Here is a 27,867-nt window from a genome sequence, read left to right on the forward strand (position 1 = left end):
GGAGACAGTATTTGCATTTGGCTTCATGACACATCTAGGCTATTTGCCTATTTAGTTTAAGAGGTGAAGAATGCAAATCAAAAGTGACTTTTCCATGCAGCAAGGCATGGCAGGTCATCCAGTGTCAAACCCAGGCTCCCAGGCTCCTCATAGTTGGGGCCACAGACATTATAGAGTTCTCACAACATCCCATGCAAGTGTTTTGGAAAGAGTTGAAAGAATTGGAAAGAGTTGGTTGTTATTTACATCAGAATGGTTGAGTGTGGTTTTCTTTGAAAGAGGGTTCACCCTCGCTGCTTTACGAGGGTTTGGAAAACAACCAGTTGTCAATGAGGTATTGATGAGGTGGGCGAGGAAAGAAAGGAGGTCAGGGGCAATAGACTGAAGAAGGTGAGAAGGGATATGGTCAGGAAGACAGGAAGAGTTATAACAAGAAAGGTAGAGTAGGAAATAAAGGGGTGGATGTATGGATGATGACAGGTGGTGTCAGCAGGTGGATGGAGAAATGAGGAGCAAATGTCATCTATCATTTTTACAAACTAGATAACAAAATTGTTAGAGGGAGTGGTGGAAAAAAGTTTTTGAGGGGTTAGAGAAGGATGATTTGATTTTACATTGAAAGAGTTTTTTTTCTCCAGATCCAGATAAGGAGGTGCAGAAAGAGGAGAGAAGAGACTGGCAGACAAGAAGGTCCCTGGGGCGCTTGGTTTTGCAATATTGTTTTTCAGCCGCCCGTAGGGTGTTTCTACCTGGTGTGACTACCAGGAAGATATGTGACAACATGAAGTTATCATACTTATTATTCCTCAATAATAATCCAGCAAACTGCTATTTTTGACATTTTTGGTTTTTAGTGAATGGGTGGATTTCCATGAAATTATTTGGTGATCTTCTGACTCTTTCACCACCAACAGGTAAAAAAAAATGAGTTTGTCCAATTATTTATGAGAAATACCTGCCAATCTGATGATTTTCCCATCAGTCGCAGCTGTACATTGTGTTATAATTAGCAAATGTTAGCTTGCCAACACTAAGTTGGTGAGCATCATTTTTTTTCTTAGACTTTAAGGTAATAAGTCTAAAGATCAGAATCAGCCTCGAAGAAACAGCAACTGTGAACACAGAATGTAAACTCATCAAACCCCATGAAATTCCCAGAAATATTACAGAGCACATGACTTGTGTTCTCAGTGGTTTCTGCTGCCTTTCATCACATTGACAGATTGATCTTGATTTCAGACCTACTGAGTCTTCTAAAGTCTTTTCACTGTCTCATTCAAAGGCACCCAGCTAGAAAATAAGTAGTTCCTTAAAATGATTGCAGTATGGATTATGTAGTTACTACACACATCTGTATAATCCTATACAGTAGCCATGCAATAAATCCTATTGGACTGCATTAGACTAAGAGCTGTTTCTTATAATATGACCTCTTTGTGTATGTAAATAGAAGAAGACAAAACATTACAAACAAGATTATTTTGACTAAGTACAGCTTCAAAAATGAATAAGCAGTTGAATAAACACCTCTATGTCAACAAAAACGGGACATTGTGATTTTGAAAGGATGAAGGAAAGAATGCTGTTTTATTGGATTACAGTACATTGTACAAGTGACTCTAATAAAAGGGCAACTTAGAAGTAAAAAAAAGTTAACAAAGGATGTCTTCGGAGAAAAGTTTGAGATTCACCGATCACATCCACACCTGTTGTGGATGCTTCAGTAACAACACAGCCCAGCTTGAGCTGTCAGTGTGTTTGTATATAAATGTATAACCCCTCTAACTAATTCTGCCTCAGGTTGGGAATCTATCTCGTCTGTGGCTGGATGGACAAAGCAAAGGAATTCAAAGGAAAGTTCCTCCTCCTCCTCCTCCTCCTCCTCCTCATTGTTACCTTCATCCTCGTGCTCGCCGTGAAAACACCCAAGACGTACAGGTCCTTCTCAAAACTGCATAGGCCTTCAACTGCTTGCCCCCACTGGATCTCTGAACAGACCATCACTCCCCTCAACAATACCAAGCACCTACTGGTGTCAGCATACATGGACCAAAGAGTGAATGGCTTTGATATACGCATTATTGGTATATTTAAGAGAGACTCCATTCAACCACTTCACTGTCTTTTCTGCTGTGCAGGTCAATTATCAGATACAACAACTCAAGTAACAATTAGACGTCACTCAGACAAATTTGGTTTTCCCTTCGTTCCTACGGATGCCATGTGTCAGATTCCTCAAAACTGCAAAGCTACAAATGTTGCTCTCCTGACTAAGCCAGGCAGAGTGACGGTATTTCACCAGAGTTGGCTTCCTATAAGAAACCAGAAGACCAACGGAAACGAGGAGAAAAAGTTGAAGTTTAACTTCACAGTCTGCATCTCCAACCTGTTTGGAGACTACAACAATGTGCTTCAGTTTGCACAGACTCTGGAGATTTACAGGTCAGCAAAGCACAACACTACAACCCACTATGTCACAAAGGAGTCAAATCACCTTCTCTCTGACACTGTCTAAAAAAACTGAATATTGTAACCTTTGCAAAGGTGCTGTTGTAGCACCACTGGACTGCTCCACCGTACTGTCGTATTTTGAAAAACTCAAGTTCAAACAAATTCAAACTAACTCGTAATTTGTTCGAATTAACTTCAAAATGAATTCATCGTATATGATGTAATGTGCAAGTCTGCAATACACTGAGCTGTACCTGCCACATCAACATGTACAGTATAATTTCCCTCCACTGGGGGTCAGAGAGTGTCTTACCATTCAGTGTTGTCTTTTCTATTTTCCCATGTTTTGTCTTGACACATGACTGTCTTCCCATTGGAGTAACCTATTATTAAAGAAATATCTCCTATGGGAACTGTTGACAGTGAGATCTGTGGACTATCCAGAGTAACAAGGATGCTGTAGAAAACGATGGTGCTGTTGTATGCCTGTTGTATGTATGCTAGCCATGCTAGTGTAGTAACTGTGGGTGAGATGGTGTTGATCAATCAGTGCATCGCTTTGGTGGAGACTGAAATTTCTCAACAATGATTGGGTTGGCAATAAAATTTTGTACAATCACTCATAATCCACAGAGGATGAATGCTGTTGACTTTGGTGGTCCTTGATTTTTCATCTAGTGCTGAAATCTCAGACACGATCTAGATTGTTTTGTAATTTGGGTGAACCAATGATTTAACATTACGCCTCACTTTGCCTCAGGTTGCTGGGTGTGAACAGAGTGGTGATCTATAAAACCAGCTGCGGCCCAGACCTCGACCGCCTTTTGCAGAGCTACAGCCGTGAGGGCTTTGTGGAGATGGTTCCTTGGCCCATCGACCAGTATCTTAATCCATCTCGTGGCTGGCTCTTCTCAGAGAGCGGCGGAGACGTACACTACTTTGGCCAGCTGACCACGCTCAATGAGTGCATATACAGATCCATGGACAGGTCCCGCTACATCCTGTTGAACGACATAGATGAGATTATCATGCCTTACCAGCACAACGACCTGATGTCTCTGATGAACAAGCTCCAACAGCAGCATCCAAAGGTAGGGTGTTTTTGGCGGCCATGTGAGAACAACAAACAAAACTTTCATATTTGATATTAATTCATATTTATTGAATATTTTCTCCATCTTCCATGCTGTATCACATTCTGTAGACAGGAGTGTTCCTCATTGAGAACCATATCTTCCCTAAGAAACATTTTGAGCCAAGTGGGAGGTTTCACCTGCCTCAGTGGAACAGAGTGCCAGGAGTTAATATTATGGAGCACATCTACAGGGAGGAGCCAGACAGAAATATATACCACCCGCACAAGATGATAATTCAGCCAAGGTAGGTTGAATTTGTCAGACTGAAACATTTCTCACCCAGTACCCACACTTAGTGCTTTGGTTAATTTAATAATACTTTTGGCTACAAATGTTTTATAACTATATTAACTATAGCTATATTAAATATATTAGTGATTTAATGTGAAGAAACATTGTTTGAATATTGTACAGTTAAATGAAATACATTATACAACACATTGGGCTCAAATAGATAATGTAGTTATCCTTTGGAATTGGACAACAAGGTTAAAGGGATAGTTTACTCAAAGTACAATAAATATCACAACACCAGCCCAAAAATGTGCTTCATTTCAATTCAAACACATTTGATCAACTTATCAAACTTACTTACTTGGTCAAACTCTGTCTTTCACCGCTGTCAGGGCAAATAAAGGTTTGAGACAAAGAATTACACTTAACTAATTTTTGTCTCCGTGCAATCACAGGATGGTGGAGCAGACTTCAGTGCATGAAGTGCTCAAGAACTTCGGCCAAAAGTTCAAGGTTCCACCAGACGTTTGTCGGATCATTCATGTGCGCGTGCCTCTGCGAAAGGCGTTAACGTTAGAGCAGCTCCATGAGGACAAACGACTGTGGGACTTCCAAGAGAAATTAATTCCCAACGTGGATAACAAACTGAAGAGAGCAGGGTTGCTGAGCTCAGAGGGGCAGAGCTGATGGATGGGACGAACCGACGGACATGGGATGGGCTCACACACTGAGCAGGTTGAATCTCACTAGCTGGGACATCTAGTTACATCCTGGTTAAATGTGAACAGTGAGTGTGTGTCATTGCCATTGTTTTGCTGTAATTTGTTGTCTTGAGTGTTGTCTAAGATTGCACTTAAGAGCCACCATGCTCCCTGCTCTCAGCAGCAACAGCCCTAGCTCTTGTTTTGAATATTCAAACTAATAATCCCACTCACCCTCTGAGCATCCACTCAGGTCACCATCAATCACTTCCTCCCTCACGGAAATACACTACATTTAACCTTTATTTAACTTTCATTGCGCATTCACACAAGACGATGAGTCTGCAGCCATGCCAGCAGCTCTGTGAGGCTGTAGACAGTGAAATTTAGACCTGATGGTGGTGCTACATGAAAAGATAAGGTAGCATCAAAGTTAATATAATTCATCCTTCAGAGAACTTAGATTTCAGGGAAGAACACTGTCATAGATTGAACCATTTATTGCAACAAACGGTAATACAGTTAAGCTTAGCGCTGATGGCTAAGTTATTAAAATGATCCCTGGATTAGCCGCACACCATGCTAAACTAAAACAGGAAACCCCCCCTACAAGACATGAATATGACGGTGGAGGCAAAGCTTTGCCAGCAGCAGCAGTGAGTGTGCAGCAGAGATCAGCGTAGGAGGGAGTCATATTTAAATGGGCCGCCTTGTTGTGAGAAAGGGTTGTGATTGGTGAACGACTAATAAGGAGCGGCTGTCAGCTGATTACAGCTGGGCAGCATGACGGGCTCTAACACGATGCTTCATGTATGGCCTATTTGTGGTGCTAGGTGCCCAAGTCATGGGTCACCAAAGTCATAAGGATCAATCATCTTGGAACCATGAATGTCGGTACAAAATTGATGAGATGTTGACACAAAGAGACAGACAGATATTGTCATTCCTAAAGCTAGCGTGGCTTAAAAGAAACATCGGTTATACTGTTAAAGTTGTTAAAAACTTTTGTGGAATCCAACACACAAACAGAGAAACATTAGGCTGCTTGTTTAACCCTTCGGAGTCTAGGGCCGTCACACGGCGTCAAAGTCACATGTGGCACGTTTGAAAACGTAAAGCTGTGACACAAGCACTCAGGTGCTCAATTCAAAGACTGTTGGAAAGCGGACACTCCCAACTTTTCACAGGTGTTTGAATTTTGTCGACCTATTAACACTAAAGTTATGAAGAGCCGAAGTCGCGCACTACAGCAGCTCTTCTACGAGTTAGAAGATACTGAATCTGGGGAAGAAAGTTCTGATCCTGAGGAAGAAAGTGACTTTAGTGGAGAGGATGAAGTGGATGCTGCACGTGAAGAGGAACGAGAGGAGGTGTCCGCACAGACCCCCGCTCCTCCAAAGATCCAACTAGTTCCTACTTGGATTTTGTGTGTCTTTTGCACTTTTACATACAGTGTGTCCATATATTATGTCAAAATAAATAAATACTTGTAGAATCACATAGGTGAGGTTGTGCTGAAAAGAAAGACACAAAGAAAGGCAAGAAAAAGCTAAGCTTAATGGGAAACACAAAGGTAAAATGAAAAGTAGTAAAAAACGCCATTTTACACCAGACTGAAGGGTTAAGTAAGGTAGTGGCTGTGATTTGAGGTTGAATGAGCAGCCTTTTATGCTATAGCTCGCTGCTGGCACTGACCTCAGTCCTACCACATCATGTGGGAATGTACATCTATCCCTCCCCTCAAACAGACAAAACAGTAAATTCTTCAAAACTCGTATTCTCATTTCAAAATTACATTTCAATCATTTAAAATGTGCCACAACATGTTGAATGTCTATGTGCTCATAGCATCTTATGAATTATTCTGAAGTTTTTGTCTAATTGCAGTTTATGTGCTTTTTTTCGTGGAGCAATTACTTGGTTTGTCTTTGTTCAGACACTAACATCTGCTGTCGTGTCCTCTCCAGGGTGTTTGGGCTAAAAGAGTCCTCAGGGTGCCCAAACACCAATTAAAAGCTGCTGGAAGAATCCAAGTGATAGGATGAGTGAGGGGTGTGGTTTGTGTTAAGCATCCGACAGTATGTTAGCTGCACTTTAGAGAACATTGGAGTTACACAATGAAATTATTTTGACAACTCTGATAATGTTTGTTTCTCATAACACCATACATGGTGACAGATTTGAACTTAGTGAAATGATCTGAGCTCTTAACATCTATTAGACCAAATTTGCAGCACATTTATATCAATGGAAATACATTTTCTGATACTAATCCTGTGTAATTTTGTTAATTAATCATTTATCTACTGTTATATACTAAATATGTGAGTAATTATATATCAACCCCCCCCCCCCCCCCCCCCCCTTTTCTTTTCAAATGAGATTTTGGGTGACTACAGTAGCTAACCCTGCCAATCATATAAAGCCACTGGCAAAGCCTTTGTTTACATATCCACATAATGTGGTTGAGGGCTAATTTACTTACAACAGCCTTGTTCTTCTCCTCCCAATCTCACAATGTGAGTGATGGAGGTGTGTGTGTGTGTGTGTGTGTGTGTGTGTGTGTGTGTGTGTGTGTGTTGTGACAAAGTGGGTGAGCACTTGGGTCTTCTCACCACTTGTCCCTGGACATGTCTGTCTTCCCTATATGTGTGTTTTGCTTTAATTAATCAGGCTAGTGTAGTAAGGCACTTACTATCCCGGGTTTGTGTGTGTCAGGTTACAGTTTACATCGAGCGTCATTTAATTCAGGTTATTTGCAGGTTAAATATGGTCCAATTGTTCATTCCTTTGTTTATACTTACCTTTTGTTTGTTCTGGCTCACCATGTGGGAGGACTGTTTGAGAGGAGGCCGGCCCCGCACTTCCCCAATTTATGGTTTTGGTGATGTCAGCAGTGCATCATTGGGTCGGCCCATGTGGAGGGTTTTTTTTGTTTCCTTTTTGACAAATGTTTGTTATTAAAATACATAAATTGTTGTTTTTTCGCTTGTTTAGATTGTGGGGAAATAGATAAAGGTCTAGAGGTTTGTGATGTGTGCTGTGATTTTTTTTATTTGCAGATTAGTTGCAATTCACAGTACAGACTGTCCCCATGATACCAAATGGTTGAGCTGAAGTGAGCAAAGGGGGGAATTAGATGCACTATATAAGCAGTGGGTACTTGGATGCTGGGAGGACTGGATTGACTGGATTGAGTCGTGAGGGCTGTGCTGCGACCATATAGTTTTTCTTTTGAGTAACTACAGTTTAATTTTGAAATTATGTTTTTTTTTTGTAAATAAATTTGTAATTTAAATGATCTTCATCGAGCACTGTAAAATAAAAGCACCTCTTTTTGCACTCAAGTCTGCTGAGTCTGCCTGCCTTCCACCTTCCTTGACCTTTTTGGCCGGACTACTTTACATATGTGTGTAGGCCAACACTCCTCTTCTCTTCTCTTCTCTTCTCTAATGTTGTCACATTAGGGAATACTCTGTGTGGTATATATATGTATATGTATACCACCCATACCATCATTTATACACACACACACACATATATATATATATATGTGTGTGTGTGAATGTGATTTTTTCAGGCCAAGGTGAAGCATGAAAACCTTGCGATTTCTTAAGAGGCGTTTACACAAATCAAACAAAGGTACTCATAGCTCAATGTTCATATGAGCACCTGTCATACTGTAAACTTTCAGCTGAATGGAAGAAGCAGTGATTTATAATATCCTCAAGTTACATTTTCATCATGTTTGCATTGAACCTTTTAGTACATTTAAAAAGTAAGTAAGTAAACCATTTCCTTGTTCAGAATGAATACCTGCTTTTCATTGGGAACTCCCAACGTTTGGAGGAGCGTTAGGCACAACACAAAAGGTGATTTGTTTGTGAAGTGCAGCTATTCAGCCTTCTTTTTTTTTTCATGGCTGCTTCTAGGATAAAAAGTGCTTCATTAAACATTTTACTCATATATCTCATAATCCTTGGTTATCGGATGAACCACCACAATGAAAGGGGACGACTATCGTGTGGTTTTCTCACTTCTGTATTATTTGACAGGATATACAAGACAGAGATATTCGAGCCCATGTGAAAGCTGGATAAAACTGACAAACCAGCCTATTTTCTAGGATCACATTTAGCAATCCATTGTTCTTTTGGGGGGTTTTGCAGCGTCGAATGTAAAAGAAAGTAGATGCCCTTGGTCAACTGCTTTTTCAGCACCAGTTTCCACATCACTTTTATGTTTCCAAATGGTGCATTACTGCCTCAGCTCAGTTTGTGAGTACCTGCACAGACATCAGTGAGTCAGACAGACAGCTGAATAGTAATGACTTATTTTCACTATTGCATTACTCATCCCCTGCTGAATCTCTGTCGTTCTCATTTAAGTACATTTAGATGCCAGAGATGGAATGCCACTTTATCACATCTGCTCCAACTACATTTCAGAGGGAAATGTTTGTTTTTTTCTTCATTTATTTGACTTGCATAGCTACACTTTACAAATAGAGTTTGCATTGAAAAAATAATATATGGTGCAGAGTGAGAGAGTGAGAGTGAGAGAGTGAGAGAGAGATAGATAGATAGATGATGTTGCAACTATAATATAATGATAATAATAATAGCAGCTTAGATTTATATAGCACCTTTCAAGAGACCAAAGGACACTTTACACCATAGGATACAGACAACAGATCTAATAATATAACACAGTCACAGAGGCCATTCCTCTGCAAGAACATTTTTCTGACACTACTCGCACACTTTAACTAATATTTGCTTTTTCTATTCAAAGTCACCATTTTTTTCACAAAAAAAAAGAAAAACATTTTTGCAATCCGTTTACCAAGCAGCAGGAAAAAGGGACAAAGCCCCTCCTTTGACAGACCTATTCTTTCTGTCCCTTGACAATTTCATGGTTTGCTGCTACGTTGTTTCCAGGCAACGCTGGAAACATTATTGTCCCAGTGCCCCGTGGAACTAAACAACAGTATTTCAGCTGACAAGAACAGTATCAAGGAAATGACCTGATATAGTTAGGAAGCATCTGTCGGCAAGGATGTGCGTGCTCATCAAAATCAAAGGCTGTGGCCTAATGATAACATTATTTACATAATAAAACATGACAAAGACTGCTCAAGCGCAGCGTAGATGCTGAGATGTTTTACAAGGTTATTTTTTAGGTTACTTTCAATTAGATGTAACTTCTCTGCTGTTGGTCCAAATGGATGACAAGGATCAAATTAGCTTTTTTTGGTCATTTTCTTGTCTGACAGTGTTTTAGATGTCCAACTAAATTTTCCCCTTTACTTTCTGGCTCATATAATCTTTACAGGTTTATAGCACTATGTGAAAAAAGTTGTATAAAACATTTTCTCACTTCAGACAGAGCTGATAAATTGCTTCAAGTGATGTCATTTGAGTCAGCATCATTTGGAGGGGAATTATTCTTTTCTGCTTGAGGTCAGCTGCTACTGACATGACATAACACAACAGGATCTCTGAACAAATCATTGGATTGTGGGTAATGAATGCAAAGAACCCAGTGACAAAAAAAAGACTGCAGTTTTTACTGCACTAATTTCGGCACAATTTTAAAAATTCTCCATTTTGAGCCTGACAATGCTATAAGCGAGCATGCACTGCTTAAGTGGTGATAACCTCCTGTATGTTGTCAGCTAACACAAATAGGAGGAACAAAGTCGAAAATACTCTCTCACAAAAAAGAAATAGCCCATTTCCTTATCAAAAAGAAACAGCACACATATTGGACTCGGACACAGTTAAAAAAGCATCATCATTTGGAAACTATTTATTGAACATTTGCAACCAGATATCAGTTAAATACAGAACTTTCAATTCTCTCTCTACATCCCCCAACAGCAGGGACTGGCTCCACTTCATTACACTGAGAGGAGGGAATGTTACAGGACTTGGTAAGGCGCACACTGTGCTGGAAGTCATTTGGCTTTCTGTCTTCTGATTATAAAGAGAAACGAAATCTGAATCTGCCTCTCGAATGTCCAGCTCTGCTTCCTCTCCTCGCAGCTAGATCCTGCGCATACAGACCATGGCAAAATGAGACAAAATAGGAGCCGAGAAGAGAAAACCAGTATAGACGACTGAGACACACCCCTACTGAATGCGGTCTGAGATGTGTAGCCATGATTGGAAAGCTAAAAGTAAAATGATCAACATGAATATATTAGAAAAATGGCAATTAGTCTTTAATAAACACCTCGCCCCACCTACTCCCAACAAGACCGGGGTTATAAATTAAAACTGTCCAAATAAAATCAATCAACAAAGACTTTGGGCCCATTCAGTTCCATTTCAAGACTGGAAAATCCTCATTGAAAAAACAAATGGCACTTTTCAGTCTCTTGAACTGGAATCTGGAATATCGACTTCAATGGAATCGACTCCCAACCCTAAAATCAACTCTTTCTAATTTACATATATGGGTCAGGCGCTCTTCAAGCTTCCACCACGCTAGCAGTTGCTCCTCACAGAACAGGGGCGGGGATGGGGGCTGGAGCTGGGGCTGGGGGAGGACCCTGTGGTCCCTGAGGGCTAGGCCACGGTTTTGAAGGTCTGCAGTATGAGGTTGGTTTGGTGGATGAGCCGGTTTGCGCTGATGAAGACATTTATCGCTCTGGGAACACAGAAAAATTACAATTTGAGAAAACCTGTAGACTTATCGACACTGTGTCACAGAGGTGTTGATTCACCTCTGGTAATTTTCAATGACGGTCTGTGTGTGTGCGGGGGTTTTGGTGAGGGACTATTTCTTGGCAGTGACTTTCTAGAGGCTTCTTGCTGGATGTGAGAGTTGCCAGGCAACCAGCCAACACAACCAGACTCGCAAAATGTCAAACTATTCCTTTAAAAATAAAAAAGGGAGCACTCACTTTCCGTCTTTGAAGTATGTTTTGAGGGTGTCGCTGAAACTTTTGGAGTATTTCACGAACTCCTTTTTCTGGTGCTCGAGGGCCTTCACAGACAGAATAAACACAGAAACATCAGTGAAAAAAGAAAAACAAGGAACAGGTGAGAAACGTACACAGGCGTGTGCTGGTGTCTCCGTTACTCACTCTGCGATTCTGGTACTGATATTTCTTAATGACGTTGTTGACTGTGTCCAGGAGCTCTTTTATGGCGCTGGCTATGTCTCTGTGGGGAACCGACAGCAGGACGTGAGGATTGTACAACACAAATTCAACCACGAGGTGTAACAGTCAGAGAGAGTGATGTTTGTACAGAGACAATGAATTGACCACTTTAATAAGGACACCACTATGTAATTTGGACTATCCTCACAAATAATGGCTGTATTTCTAATGCAATATATTCTGTATGTTGTATTGTCGTTGCCATTTCCTGTTTTGTCTTTTAACGTCCTGTTGCTATTGCTGGCGATAGCGAGTCAAAGGTCTCTGCCTGCACTGGTTCTCACTTTAAACGTCTGGGAGTTGGGAACACACATCTGTATTCATCAGGAGATCGACTAACCTGACACATCAGATTTAGGATGAAATAAGTGAAATTTATATGAATAGAAGAGTTACCTACAGCCTCAGATATCTTGCAGTTAGCTCGACCTGCTTCCTTTGTGTAGCAGCACTAGCTAGACGTTTCTACGGTGAAAAATGTACAGAGCACTGATTCTTGACTTATCAGTGCAATGTGCAAGCTATTAAATCATTAACATTATTTACATTCACAAACGATCACTAAGCTAGATGATTTTTAGCTCCGCACAAGCAGCGGATGCCTACATGACACGACACCGCGCGGCAAAAACCACTAAACAATGGCAGAGTCTGAGCACGTCCGCGTTGCTGAAACACATAAGGGCAGTAAAAAAGTTTTATAGTGCATGGGCCAGAGGAGGTATAGCAATTTTGAGCACCAGACCTGTCGCTGGACAACACATATTCTCATTGCTTTTAACTAGCTGAGTCAGCAAATTTTTGATTTTACAGCCAGGCTATAGATTACTAAGCAGAATGCATTTCAGTTTAGAACAGACTGCAGAGAAATACCGGAGAGGTTAATGTTATTGAAAGCCAGAGCACTGCAACCTGTCGGACGGACCAGTATTTGATTGTAATATGTCTGGCATTCATTAGTGATGTGTAACTTTCTAAACCCATTGCATGCTTGTGTGAAAAACACCGTAAAACAGCATGATGTGTGTGTGTGTGTGTGTTTGTTCGAACTCACTTGATAGTCTGTAGAAAGCGTACTCTGTCATTGATCTCATCAGGGATTTTGCTGAGGATGTGTTTCAGAGCTCTGGCCTTCTCGTTGAGGTCCTGGAACTCCTGCTCAGGCCGGTCAATCATGAATTCTGCAGGCAATGGGTGTTAAGAGCATTTCCAGAGACTCAGTGATTTATATAAATGGGCAGACACACCAACAAACACACCGGTGAAGTCTGAATCGACCAAAGCGGTGGTGTATAATATTAAACTGGACATAGTGTGAACATACTGCTGCATAACATCCGCCGTACTTCCTTTTCTCACATACTCACCTTCCACATCATCAGCTGCCATGCGCAGTAGGGATTCGGTGAAGTTGATTTGGACGTTCTTTTTCTCCAAGATCTTCATTATGATGTCCTGAGTCAGGCCAGGGTTCTCCCTCTCCGCCTGACAAAAGAGGAATTGAATTAGATGAGCGGAATTAAGCATGAGGGTACATGAGAGGAAAACACGGTATGGCACAGTTTGTCCTCTCCAACAAAAGCAAGACGAGGCTTAGAGGTGCTGAGAACAAAGCCAGAACTTTATTGAATGTCAGATGACTGCTGTGAGCACTTCAGATGAATGCACAAAAGCTCTCCTGAATAATGCAAGCTTGAATTACATCAGCCAGGAAGCAGCAGGGGCAGCAGAGACACCAATCAGTGAGACAAGTGAACAAAAGACCCACAAATGTCATCGTAAAACAGCTGTAAGGTGACCACATCTCCCTTTGGTTTGTACAGCGACGAAGCCGCTTCTCCCTCATTAATATTTCATCTGTGCTCACGATGAACACCACTGCTCATCAGCAGCACTACAGAGGCAATCTATGGCCACTGTGCTTTTATTATTCCAGAGCAATCACAGCAGTGAGTAGATTAAACAAAGAGGATCAAGACATGAATAAAATCTCATCCGACAACTACGATCAGATATCACTTGTAAAATCGAAGCACCAGTCTGAATACCAGCACCTTTCATTTTACACAGAACACCATATAAACTGAACCCTGTCTTGTCTACATAACTAATAATTAAGGCAGGATAACTAAGAAACTAATTACAACATTTTACATGACTCGAACTATTATTCACTTAAAATGTGACTAAGCACTTGAGCTGCAGTGAAATGCACATGGCAACATGATAACGGTCATGTCGACACTTTATCAATACGTGCATTTTTCATAGCGATTTGACAGAGTCCAACAATGCACGGAAAAAAAAGAGCTGTGAGAAAAACAGCACAAGAGGCAACAGCAAGGCTCCAATCGGTGAGAGGAAATCTACAGTTTATCACAACTTGGGCTGTATTCTTTTAAGCACCAGCTATGAATTCTACTGGGTATAATAACATTGTGCTCACACAAAACAAGTGTTGAGATTCCTGAATGTGGCAATGTTGATTAAAAAAAATAGGTCAAATAAGGCAACAAGCCAATAATCACTCATTGCACAAGAAATTAGTGTGCAGAACTGCAGGAAAATGTGTTGCTTTTGTCTCTGTAGTAATACTGAATGTCACTGGGTTTTGGGCCATTGAGCAGACCAAACACTTGATGACGGATTTATTCTCGTATCTCCGACCATCGATGGACGCAGACAGGAAAATTAATCTGTACATCAGACGCAACACTGATTACTTAAACGCTCCACAGGAAGAATGAAATCATTGTTGTTTGCTGGCGTTGTTTTACTTTTGTCGTTGCGGTGCCATGAACTACTTTTAATTACCATGGACTGTGATTTGCATCAGGCAACATGTGGTGTGGCCTTGTTGTTATATCATCCTAAACCTGGAGCGTTACAGCCTCGACCACAGTCACAGCCAGCGTGTATACATGTTCTTGGCAGTGTCTTCGGGGAAGGGACTAAACTTTTGGCTGCATCAGATAAAATGTAAATGCAGCTGCATTGTGTGTTTGTGGGGGAAAAAAACAAAATGGGGAACTTGGATGCAGCCTAGATTTAAACCAAAGATATTATGACAGAGTCATGTGAGGGTCATAGAGCGATAAAATTGTACTTTTATGTTTCAGATCATCTTATCCATGCAATGTCCTACCTTTATGAATGCTGCTCTGAGCGTCTGGGCTGCTGATAGGTTGATCCTCTCCAGCTGAGGACAAAAAAAGAGAGAGAAAACACACATTATCACAACCAAAGACCAGAACTTGCAGGAGTTTCAAAGCTGAACCTCACTGCTCTGTCAAAACGTACAACAAAACCAGATGTATCTTTTGTAAGACGGTCCAATGCAGTTGATTCAAATGAAACTACACATGATATCACTTTTCCTTGGAAATCGATGCAGAAATTGGTTTCACATTTTCCTGTTCGGCAACCACACCACTGTCACATTATACAGTCTATTATTTTACAGTAGCCCCTTTTCCATCAACATTTCCAGGAACTTTTATTACCAGGAATTTATTTACCTGGGTAAAAGAAATCCAGGTAATCTGTGTGGTTTGCGGTTTCCACCGCGCCTCAAGGTTCCAGAACATAAATAATAAATATTTAAAAAATATTATATAACATTTGCTCCTACTATAATAACTCTGTCTGCTTACACTGTGCCACATTATCAGTAATCAGGCAAAAACATTAGGATACATTAAAACTGTAGTGTTTCTTAATTCTGTATGATCAGGGTTTAACAGAACACAGACAAACACTCAACACCACCAAGACAAATAATTTACTTGAGGTGACTGCTCTCAGCGGGAGATGTTTTACCTCATTGAAAACTGGGTACATCACGGCGTACAGCGTCATGGATACCATGGAGTTTGTCTCCGCTTCATTCTTCATCTCCTCCATTGTCATCCTCCAGGGAGGAGCAGCTCTTGGTAAAAAGGTGAGGAGGAAACTGCAGCTCAAACACACCCACACATACACTCTCACACTCACACTCACACACACTCAGAAAATCACACAAGCTCCAGAATGACACGAGCCTTAAGTAAAAAAGAAAAGACAAGAGAAGGGTATTGATGAAGTTTGATTTGGATATGCTCTTTGTAGAGTTTTATCTCTATGGCAAGACAGAATATTTAGGTGGTACAGTATATTCTAATAAGGTTCTCATATATTTGGTTATTACTCAGGATGCATTTATCTGATCCATTGTATCAGTACTGGCACTGATCCCGACTTGTACTGGCTACGACATCACTGATCCACATCACATAATTTCTTCTGCAGTATCATTATAAAATTCTGTGTTTCAGCCATCTGCTATAATCACGGAGTCACACATAATACATAAAATAATTCTAGTCAGCTCCGTGTATTGAGCTATTAAGATTTTGAATTGGGGAAAGCGCTGATAATCAGACTGGTACTTGACATCGGCAGATAGCCTGACTTTGGGCATTTGACTTATCAAATATTATTATTTGAAAAATAAACTGATATTACTGATATAAAATGATGATCCAACCATGGCACTGAAGCTATTTCACCTCAAACACATCTTTTGTATATCTTTAAAACTTCTAATCAGCCAACATATTCTGTGATGCCAATATATATCAATCAATACTGCAACTAAGCTAATATATAGTAGCTCACTAACGAGCAGGAAGAGCTGTCTTATTTGTTTGTTTAACTCTGATGAGGGGAGTGGCACAGTTAAATCTTACCTGGGTGGTGACAGCAAGGCCTGTGTGAGCAAACACCAACTTAAATGTGTAATAATGTTAATATTAAAGGAAGGAGGGACAGTCATTTACTCGAGACTGATTTAAAGAACAATACAACATCACTGACAAAGTAATGTCTGGCAGTGCAGCTCAGTTTTTAGATAGCTAACGTTAACTAAATGGTGACAATTGTGGATTGTGGTAATCGGCTAGCTTCATCGATTACTTGTGCTATCCACAACCTGCATGTCACGTCCACAACCTGTCCAAAATGTATGATGCACAGTAAGATTTCTGTTTCCAGCACAATGTCTGACGCGATGGCTGGCGAACGGGCAGGCTAAACTGACTAGCAAACTGGATGCAGTCAGTTTCAGGTAACAGCTAGTCGGCTAACTGAATATGGCTAACAAAGTAGCTAATGTACAGTTAACTGAGGTTAGCTGCTTTATCTAACCTAATACGCATCAAAATCCACTGACAGACCAATAATTGAGTGGGTATGGTTGCAAATTTATCGAGATTTAGCCGTAAAGACACCCAATTGAGGCCTATCGATCGATGGTAGCGAAGTGCTAGCAGTTACCAGCGTAGCTTACGTGCTAGCTACTGTAAACTGGAGATTTGTATTTGCTGATGAGCTAAAACACGCCAACAAACTGCTTAAGGACACATATGTGAGTCGGTATACGAGTGTCAAACGTGTACTTGTATCTACCTGTGATGTGACTTCTTAAATGGGTTGGTTACGCCGTCGATTGCCTTTTAGCTGCTGTGTTTTCTTTACAACTTAAGGCGGAAGTTTTTTAGGACTGGTCTGAGCGACATCTTCCGGACCGTTGCTACGTAAACACACGTCCTCCAATCAGAGAGCGGATAGATACAGCGATTGTGACGTCAGTTAAAATAGTGACAATGCTATCAGAAGAAGAAGAAGATGAGGAAGAGGAAGGCTTGTCTGGCTGATCTATATAATTTATTCATTGTCTGAATAGTATAAAATTATACAAAAAACCGATTAATTTCAGAAAATTATGGTGATATGACTCAAACCACAAGGTTAAAAGACAAAGGATTAAGCTAAACTAATTTCAATAACTGATTACACTAAAGCTGACAAGATTATTAATTTTTTCAAGCAAAAATGATGAGAATTTTGTTTCCAGCTTCTCAAATGTTCTCAAATGACAACATTTATATTTTATATGATTATATCCTGAAAATGTTTGTGTTTTAGGCTGTTGACCTGACAAGCACAAACTGGGTCCACTGGCTCCAAAAAGAAGTTTTATATGGAAGTTTATGAGGAAAATTACCCTACCTCTCACTTGATTTGTTACCTCAGTAAACACTTTCCTAATGAGTTTATGGTCTCAGTTGTTAGTTTCAAGTCTTCTTAAACACAGCATGATGTTCGTTTTGTAAATTATGGTCCCATATAGAGTAAAATAGACAATTAAGCAGTGTATGCCTTGTGACTAAGCAATCAGAGGCAGTCTTCCTGGAAAGAGCGCCACCTCTGGCTCTTAAAAACCAAGATGGCGACACCCATAAAGCCAAACTTGAGGCTTCAAAACGGCAGCCCACAAACTAATGGTTGACGTCATGAAGTGGCATAAAGATAACTGTTAGCTGCAGCTCTAGATAAGGCCAAGTGTTACAGGGGCACCCTGTCAGTAGGGAAGCACTACCCTGAAAACAGCTGTATGATGTCTTTTGTGACTAAGGAGGAAGCACTGAGAAAGCACCCTGGTGATGTCATCAGGGTCATCTCAACATGGGTTTGGAGACTACGCACTTTTAACAGAAAGCCTGCGTTACATACTTGGAGCCAGAGCTTGAAAGACATGGGTTTATACCAGCCAAGATTTGTAAATAGTTAAGTATTCCTTTAAATTCACCAATCAATCTTCTAAACCTTTTGTAGGTTTGGGGTATTTGGCTGTTTGGCTAAAGAATTTTAAAATGTCTTAGGTAACTTGTGATGTACAGAAACAGGTGAGAAAACCCAAAAGCTTAATAGAGAATAAAAGTGTTGGTTGTAGGTGATAGCTACCTGATTTACCTGATCAAATGTAACTTCTTTTGCCTCTGTTAGCAGAAATACTGAAGTCATACTAAGCAGAGGGAAAAGGGGTCTTTACCCCAATATAACATACATTTTCACCAGAATTCACATTGATTCAGTCCTCTTTACTTTACATAACTTAACTTTAACATAAAAATGACAGGTGAGTAACATTATCTCTTTGCACAAAATTACCTAATGGCCCTTTATATGTCTCCCTATTGCACTCTCCACACGTCAAGGGATCAGGGGTCTGATTTTCTATCTTTTAATAGAAGAATGTGGAGGTCATCTTTTAGGCTGTCAGTTCAGTTGTCTGGTTTGTGTCACTGTGACGGCTCAAAGGAGTGCAGGCTCCAGGTGGATGAAGCCCTCAGGCGCTATGTCTGACAGCAGGCTAGAGATTAAATCTTCTTTTTCATGTAGTAAACTCCAGGGGACCGATGGCCTCACCTAGAGCACTGCCAAAGAGTAGAAACATAAATAAGGAATTAATTTAATCTAGCATGATGTTCATATCACCATTTAAGTGTCCAAGGTCATTACCCTGCTCCACCTACACTGTAATAAAAATGGTACCACAAAGCTGTTGTATTGATGTAAGACATTGTTTTTAAAGCGGAGTCGATTGTGATGTTCTTCGGATGGCTGATGATGTTGTACATTTTGTACTGTACAGAATGTGTTGCCATGGTGACGGCTGCTCCATCCACCTCGGTTCCTCTTCATCCTCTGTTACTTCCACTTTACCTTCACATCAGCCTGTATTTTGCGCCTAAGGTTTTCAGTTTGACAAACAGGATGTCGTCATTTCAGAGACCATGCCAGACCTCACCTGTCCACTAGTCGTCCCCATCAAGTTTTTCCACCTTCCCAGTCACCTGATCCCACCACCTGCCCACTCATGCCCAATCACCTTGTTTTTGTACATACTGTATACTGTATTCATATGTGTATGTTCTCCAGCTTGTCTGCTATAGATGTAGGTCATGGACCAGTTATCAGTCACGTGCTTATTCACAAACGTCTGCTGCTTTCCAAACAATGTGTACTTGGTGTCCTGATATCACATATCACTGGATAAATAGGAAATGCACAGTAAAGTGTGTACCTACTGTCCCTACCAGGGCTTTAAATATCCACCTGAAATGTTAAAGGAGTATTATATTATTAACGTGCAATATGTTCCTGTAAACAATAATAGCACTGCCACAGTAATGGAGAGCAAAGCTACACACAAAGTCATGTTATATCATCCATATTGTAATGTTACATTTACATAATGCTAATGAATGGCTGTGCTTTCGGGTGTTTGGTGAAAGTTGGTTTCTGTATCAAGGCTGAAGAGGTATGTCTTCTTCTTGGGATATCAAAAGCTGTCGAGCCCTTAGATATCAGCAGATCTCCTCCAGCCCTGTGCTGGAGCCGTCTTTACTTTTTGTCTGTTTTGGAGGTTTTTGCATTTAGTCTGATCTTCATCATTGTGTATGAAGAAGCTTCCAGCTGCTCTTATAGCTGAAAGTCAGCACCCTAACCTTTGTCACCGTTTAAATCCTGATTGAATGTGCTGAATTACAAGAGCATCGGCAGCAGTAATTATGTGACATTTACAGGATGATTCTTCATCTCAAGATGGTGAAGTTTGAGTCAGTCTGTGGGAACTTACATGAGTTTACAGTTACAGAAGAAGCTTAGAATAGGTAAATTAGTTAAAATTAGAAGTAAAGTAAATTAGAGTGTATAATCATGAACATGTGCACACAAACACTAACTTTGATCGCAGAGTTTGCCTTGCCTAATGTGGCCCATCACTGAGGCATCGTCAGTAAGATCATTAATATAACCTAACAATAGACATGAGAGTAAGGTGGCCATAGTATCTTATTGTATGGTATTTTATTTATTTTTCTTCATGTCATGTTTTTCTTGTCATTTTCTATGTTTCTTACCTTTCAAGTCGCATTTTTGTCACAAAATATGTATTATTATGATAATAATAATAATTATTATTATTATTATCATCATCATCATCATCATCATTATTAAAGCACAAACACAGGACATCGCATCAGCCACACTAATTAAACTACAAATATGGATTACTACACAAATGCCTGATTCTTTATTTTATTGAGCTGTCCTCTCCAGGTGACTCTCTATCAAACTTTGTAGTTCCGACCAGATGACAGCAGAGTACAACCCCGTCCCACCCAGGAACAGCCTGACTGGACACCAACCCCGTCTTTCGCTGCTGTTGACACGCGCTCCTCAGATCGCTCCATCCTCCTCGCGCGTTGCGTAAGAGGAACGGAGCGCTCTGATTGGCACGTGCTGTGTACACGTCGAGCGAGGGAGGATAATCAACCGAGGGACAGGACACAGGAACTAACCGGCACGTTTTAGGCGAAGAGGACTGGAAACTCACCGGTCCGACCACACAGGAGAGGAACCGTCAGCGAGACGCACCGGCTTCATTTAAGCGAAGTTACGCTGCCACGCCTTTGCTCTGAAAGTGGAAAAAGGTGAGGGAGTTTCCGGGTTTAGCTCATCATTCATTCATTAACATAATATCTGTTTCTTCGTTCTTAATAGACAGAAGTATCTCAGTATGGCCTGACAGGAAGTGGCAAGAATTATTTTGTCAGTAAGGGAGGCATTAAACACTAATGATAACTTCCCTCTTCTTTTTTAACCTGGCACACCGCCAGGTTGAGCTGGTTGTAGCTTGTTGAGGAAACGTTACCCATAGTGCCATTCGCACACAGCGTGAAAGAAGTTGGTCAAGTTGTACTTGTTTCTTTCCTGTCTGTTTGCAGACTCTGCAGCCATGTCTGTGAACATGTATGTGAACAGCCCTAACGTGAAGTACACTGACACACACATTGTGGCTCAGTATTCCTACCAGACCTCATCAGTGCACAGAGAGGGGGACAAAGTCACAGTAAGTGGACCTGTCCTACATTTTTCTGTGTGTGTGTGTGTGAACAGAACAACCTCTAATTCTGCCCCAATGTGGGAAACAGGTGACCCCCCGCACCACAGAGATGACATTTCGCACAGAGAGATGTGTGCCTCGGCTCGGTGTGATGCTGGTGGGTTGGGGAGGCAATAACGGGACCACAGTCACAGGAGCTGTACTGGCCAACAAGCTGGGTCTCACCTGGAGAACCAAGACTGGGGTGAAGGTGAGTGGAGTGACAGCGACATGCCTGTAAACATATAGTGCATATAGTATAGTGTGGGAAAACAACTTACATAGACTCGAAACTTGCTATTTGAGATGATTATTTCACATAAAAACCAATCAGCTGGGATGATAACAAGTCTAACTTTGTGTAGATTAACTATCTCAAACTACTTTCTGCAAGTTGATCTCCATACTGTACTTACACAGGCACTAAAGTGGCTGCCTGGAGGGACCAAAAAAAGGAAAAATCGCCACAATGATTCCTCATTCAAAAAAGTTCCAAGATGTCTAGATGGTGAATGAACTAGTTGTAACCAGACTATAATAGGATGTGAAATGCTGAGGCTGCCACGAGGGAGCTAATAGAGAACCTTCTTGTCCTATTTTATAAATATAGCCAACTGTATTCCCCCGATACAGTGGTAGAGACTCATTATAAGCTGGTTATGCTGACATGTTCAGTAGAGTGTTAAGAGCTTAACTTACTCTGGTCTAGGGTGTATCCCCTTATATGGACATACATTTTTACCACTAAGAGCTAAAAGCAGATTTCCTTTTCAGCCATTTTTCTCTGTTTCATGTGATTTAATACACCTGTAATAAACCTTAAAACTGGGGGGGAAATTACAGTCCTTATAGGGAATAAGCTCACGGTGTGTTTCTCCCCCTTCTCTCCTCTCTCTCCCACATTCTTTAGAAAGCAAACTACTTCGGCTCCCTCCTGCAGGCGTCTACCGTTTGTCTGGGATCAGGGCTCGAGGGCGAGGTCAACGTGCCCTTTCGTGACCTCCTACCCATGGTTCACCCTAATGATATCGTCTTCGACGGTACGGACAATTGCAGATAGTGTGCTCAAGGTCTAACCTCTGACACAGAAACTGAGAGGTGTATGTGTGTGTATGTGAGAGGACAAGTTAGGTAACGGCAGGGAAATCTGACCCCAGGGCAGCTTCAGGGAGCCCCTTCATGAGGTGAAGATGGTGAGAGATGTGTGCTGTTACGTTGTCCTCTAGTGCAATTTTACTTCAGACAGAAAGACCTTCAACAGGCAGCCTATTAATAGAGCTGCTACAGCCTATTATGCAATGAAAGTGATGCCCCACATAGGTCAGCCTCTGCCCTTTTAGCTCTGGAAAATGAGAGATATGAGAAAATGAGAATCCAGCACATTGTTTTAAACTAGAAGTGTGTTTGTGTCTTTAGGCTGGGATATCTCCTCATTGGATCTTGGCAGTGCAATGGAGAGAGCTCAGGTGTTTGACTGGTCATTACAAGAGCAGCTGCGACCGTACCTCAGCCGCATGAAACCCAGGCCGTCGATCTACATCCCAGAATTCATTGCAGCAAACCAGGAGAGTCGGGCAGACAACGTCCTCACTGGGACCATGGCACAGCAGGTAAAGCTCTGCCTACTGACGACTTGAGTCTCTTCCCCTTCCACGTATTCCACTGTACATTGTGTTGCTGTGTCTGATTTAAAGAGTAAATGGTCTTTTAGGTGGAGCAGATCAGAGCAGACATAAAGGACTTCCGCCAGTCGAGTGGTGTGGACAAAGTCATCGTCCTGTGGACCGCCAACACTGAGCGCTTCTGCGATATCATACCGGGGGTCAATGACACTGCAAAGAATCTGCTAGCTGCTATCCAGGTGAGAGCAGGAGACATAAAGTTTGGTTTGAAAAACGTCAAAATTGGTGCAACACCCTCTAAAGTCTAAGATCTGAAGGCACAAATCCTTAAGTTGGTGTCAGTAGAGATCCAGTACGAAGTGCTTTAATGTCCTTGAAACCAACCTAAATTGTGTTGGTGGCCGGTAGTCATGAATCACCCACTCAACTTTAATTTCCTCCTAATGCTGAGGACCAAACAGTAATCCTCCATCACTTTTAGTGATTAATAAAGCTTAGAGGATGAAAAGATTAGCTCTCCTAACACTTTTCTGTGGATTTGTAGATGGAATGCCATAATGAGTCTGAAACAGTCAGCTCTTCCTTTTATATCAGATCAGGGGAAGAAAATTATGATTTGCCCCTCATGGGTGAGTTTGTATTTTATCTCCTGTCTTCAGCATGCTTGTACTGCTGTCAGCAATGATAATAGTCTATTTCACAGACTTATGATCTTCAGCAAATAGCTCAATTTTAGATAGGCATGAAGTCGACAATAGAGTTGTGCGAGAGAGAGTTGTGTGAGATGATGTGAAGACAGTCTCTGGGGAAATGTAGCTTTGTAAGTCGAGCTTTCTTCGCCGATCTTATGTGATGATGCACTCGGTAACCGTCATCTTTTTTGTTTTTTTGCTCCCCCTACGTCCATTAGGCTGGAGCAGAGGTTTCTCCCTCCACTCTGTTTGCAGTGGCCAGTATAATGGAGGGTTGTGCCTACATCAACGGGTCCCCACAGAACACTTTTGTACCAGGAGCCGAAGAGCTGGCCGTGCAGAAGGGGGTGTTTATTGGAGGAGATGACTTCAAATCGGGTCAGACTAAAATCAAGTCAGTGCTGGTGGACTTTCTGGTCAGCTCGGGTATCAAGGTGAGAAAATGGATGCAAGGATGGAAGGAGGACTGAGCCATGACTAGCATGGCTAAGATATACAATTCATGATTAGAAAATATTTCCTGTCAAAGACCAGAGTTACAGGCCCCATATTCTCCCCACATTATTTTTCTTATACCAGACATAGATGATAGTTTAGTTTAGTTTAGTTTTCAGTGGGTGCTGACAGTCGGCCTGCTGAACGGCTGGAGGAAGTCACATATTTAATAGATTCCCTCACGACATCATAAGGGGAGCCAAATCTCAACGGTGTGTTTTTACACACATTTACTGAAAGATGGGGCAGGAGACAAAGAGAGCGGATGGTCTTTTCTTGTAGTTTGAGTGTTTCTAGAAACATTGGGGACACATATTTATGTTGAACAGCCATTCAAAAGTGCAGTTTGCACAATATGAGACCTTTAATAGTGATGATGATCCACATCCATCAGCACGTCGGAGTCAAATCTGACCTCAGACTGAAAAAACTGTCAACTATTTGTCCGCTCACTATTCAAAATTAAAGATTTTCATGGCTATTGTGATTTTTAGGGTCAGGAAATGATACAGTTCCCATAAAAACTACTGTATTTTACACTTTAGTGCATCAAATGGAAATAACTTAAGTCAAGTCAGTGTTATTTACACAGCTTAAAAACGTCTTTAATATTTTATAATTTGATATAATTTAATATATCGTATTTTCCAAACAAAGACATTTTAGTAAGATCCTCTCCCCCTTGACAGCCGACCTCCATTGTCAGCTACAACCACCTCGGCAACAACGACGGGAAGAACCTGTCGGCTCCGCAGCAGTTCCGCTCCAAAGAGATCTCCAAGAGCAACGTGGTGGACGACATGGTCCACTCCAACCCCATATTGTACCAGCCTGGAGAAAAACCTGACCACTGTGTGAGTGACTCAGACACAGAAACAAAAAGAGCTGCATGTGGATGTTTACAGAAAACGACCAATCAGACGCATTAACTGTGTCTGCGCGTTCTTTCAGGTGGTGATTAAGTACGTCCCCTATGTGGGAGACAGCAAGCGTGCCATGGACGAGTACACCTCGGAAATAATGATGGGAGGGACCAACACTATTGCACTGCACAACACCTGCGAGGTCAGTGGTCACTTAATCTGTCTCTGTAAAACACGCAACCGAAAGAGGCAAATCTAGCACATTAGAGCAATTTCCAGTGTGAGAGTCCAAACTGCTAATTGCTGGCTAAACACAACGTTCAAAGCTTTTCCTCTTTATCTGACTGCAGTGGTGGAGGAGGGGGCTCAGGAGTGCCACAGCTTACTGTTAATCCTCCTTAATAGGTCTTGGGGCTTATTTAAAGAGACATCTTCAGGTCATTGACTTAGTTATTTCATGTTTCACTGGCATAGCTGCTCCTCACACCACATAACAGCTATTCTTTTTTATGTTTACACACTTAATCTGTATCTCAAGTTATATTGATTTGGATTAAGCAATTACAAAATGTTATACTTGCTTAAAAATAGCATATGCAGACAATGAAGTGTTATTTATTAGTAAAACCTGAAGCTACTGTGTGTTGGATTTGTAAAGACGCAGTGGCAGACACTTCTGCAGTGACATGAATGGGCTGAAAGCAACAGATTGGCAGCACCACTTTTCTCCTGTTTCTCTACAAACAAAAGCTTTGAATCTTTCAAAATTATTAAAATAATTTTGAAAGATTCTCCAGTCACACAAATGCTTTCAGCATTTTTAAGTTAAAATATTTTGTGCACTGATTTCAGATGTACTTTTATAGCAAATAAATTTAAAGTTAAAAGTAATAATAAGTATCCTTAAAGTGGTTACAGTTAAACACTTGAAACAATGTGGTGTCATTTTATCTGCATCAGTGTATTTGGTTTGAAACCCCTTATGTGAAAAATTTGAAAAATTCAGATTTGCTGACTCCTAGTGGTAATATTAAAAAATACACTGCTGACACCATTGTACTCATGTCACCTTCATTTCTTTGCAACAGGACTCTCTATTAGCCAGCCCAATTATCCTGGACCTGGTGATCCTGACGGAGCTCTGCCAGCGCGTGACTATCCGACCCCAGGGGGAGGAAGACTTCCAGTCCTTCCACAGTGTCTTAGCCCTGCTTTCCTTCCTCTGCAAGGCCCCTCTGGTCCCATCAGGGACCCCGGTCATCAACGCCTTCCACCGCCAGAGGTCCTGCATAGAAAACATAATGAGGTATGGACAAGACTTGCATCAGCACACATCCCCACACTGGTCTTCTTGTGCATTCAGCAGAATTATGGCTTTACGGACTCAGACAACTATACAGGTATAAAATTCTTGTGTTTTGTGAAGTGACAGATTGACGACAGTCTCCCTCCGTGTCTTTTTTCAGAGCGTGCCTCGGCCTCCCTCCTCAGAACCACATGCTGCTGGAGCACAAGCTGCAGAGAGACTTCCTGCCTCCACATGCCACCTACAGCAACGGCAATGTGGCGGCTCTGACAAAAAGTTGCTCTACCAACGGGAACCACAAACCTCTGATGAACGGCATCAGTGTGCATGTTGATGATGCAGCACGTGCATTATGACTGTAAACACAACACTATACAGCCCAAGATAGAACTGTAACTTAATACGTTTGTAAACTTGATATCTTATATAAAAAGACCAAAGGCCCTCATTGATCAAGCTATCATTGTAAAGACAAACTTAAGCAATACTGGAAAGAGCTACTTTGCAGCGTCAACTTGACATTTATATAAGATTAATTTTAAATCATATCAGCAGGTCTTGGCCAAGTTAAGAATGGTGTGGTGCTGTAACATTTTCATGCATGCAGTTAAGTCTGCTATAGCTACTGTGAATCAATAGAGGCCAACAATAAGCTCCCAGACTACAGTAACCTGAGTCTCCACACAGCACAACATTGTTTAAAGCAGGCTGGCTATTTTCTGAAAAACATATTTCAGTTTTTTTCATGCAAAATTAAGTATGTATTGCAGATTTTAAAAAAGTAAATACTGTTGTTCTTTTATGGTGCTTGTATCTTTATTTAAGTCGTTTTCCAAGTGCAATGCAAATGTGAAATAAAGTTGTACAGTGTAGTTCTTGAAAACAAATGTGATATTGATCTTGCAGCTGTGAAATGGAATTGAAAAAATGCTGTATTTGTTGTTTCAATGCACTGTACATGAGCTTGATGAATGAGGGGCATCTTCTTTACTCACTGTATTTTTTGTTATTGTCTATCATTGCCTTTTTGTAAACATTCATATGTCTTTTGTTTTTTTTGTGTGAAGCTAAATGACAGAAAATACGGATGTAGTTTTTACTATTTTGCTAAAGTGCAACATGGGCTATTTATATACAGTAAACTTTAAAATGTTTGAACTTCATATATCTGAGGCTTCAGTTAGTCGGTTGTTTTGAATTCACATTTCCTCATGTTGAGCCATCACCCACAGTCACATTTGCATTCGCATTATTTGTGTGACATGGATGACAGCCATTGTTTGAAAAGCAAGTATATGATGCTCCATATAAAATAAAATAAAAACATGGTCATGAGAATCAACGACACATAAAACCAATGTCATTTAATCAGTAACAGATACTAGTGAAATGATGTATGATGGCATACTGTGTGGACACAGTGGCTG

The 27,867-nt window shown here is 41.0% G+C and overlaps 3 protein-coding genes across 3 annotated transcripts; 2 read left to right on the plus strand and 1 right to left on the minus strand.

Annotated features, from left to right (window-relative positions):
- Positions 1-873: 873 nt before the first annotated feature.
- LOC139212407 (uncharacterized) lies at positions 874-4,559 on the plus strand. Its single transcript, XM_070842951.1, has 5 exons — positions 874-914; positions 1,801-2,442; positions 3,212-3,542; positions 3,656-3,831; positions 4,277-4,559. The coding sequence occupies exons 2-5, from the start codon at positions 1,829-1,831 to the stop codon at positions 4,506-4,508; spliced, it is 1,353 nt and encodes a 450-aa protein (XP_070699052.1). The 5' UTR covers positions 874-914; positions 1,801-1,828; the 3' UTR covers positions 4,509-4,559.
- A 5,745-nt stretch (positions 4,560-10,304) lies between these two features.
- On the minus strand, positions 10,305-17,252 carry LOC139212281 (programmed cell death protein 10). Its single transcript, XM_070842792.1, has 8 exons — positions 17,139-17,252; positions 15,513-15,733; positions 14,839-14,892; positions 13,061-13,178; positions 12,748-12,874; positions 11,616-11,694; positions 11,433-11,515; positions 10,305-11,176 (listed from the first exon to the last, which is right to left on the minus strand). Exons 2-8 carry the CDS (start codon positions 15,600-15,602, stop codon positions 11,095-11,097), a joined length of 633 nt encoding a protein of 210 aa, XP_070698893.1. The 5' UTR covers positions 15,603-15,733; positions 17,139-17,252; the 3' UTR covers positions 10,305-11,094.
- A 3,645-nt stretch (positions 17,253-20,897) lies between these two features.
- LOC139212061 (inositol-3-phosphate synthase 1-A-like) lies at positions 20,898-27,759 on the plus strand. Its single transcript, XM_070842507.1, has 11 exons — positions 20,898-21,010; positions 21,305-21,429; positions 21,512-21,673; positions 22,373-22,502; positions 22,879-23,072; positions 23,174-23,323; positions 23,995-24,210; positions 24,961-25,125; positions 25,223-25,336; positions 26,223-26,440; positions 26,601-27,759. The coding sequence occupies exons 2-11, from the start codon at positions 21,316-21,318 to the stop codon at positions 26,794-26,796; spliced, it is 1,659 nt and encodes a 552-aa protein (XP_070698608.1). The 5' UTR covers positions 20,898-21,010; positions 21,305-21,315; the 3' UTR covers positions 26,797-27,759.
- The last annotated feature ends 108 nt before the right edge of the window (positions 27,760-27,867 follow it).

This window comes from Pempheris klunzingeri, chromosome 13, assembly GCF_042242105.1.
Source record: "Pempheris klunzingeri isolate RE-2024b chromosome 13, fPemKlu1.hap1, whole genome shotgun sequence".
Classification (NCBI taxonomy): Eukaryota; Metazoa; Chordata; class Actinopteri; order Acropomatiformes; family Pempheridae; genus Pempheris; species Pempheris klunzingeri.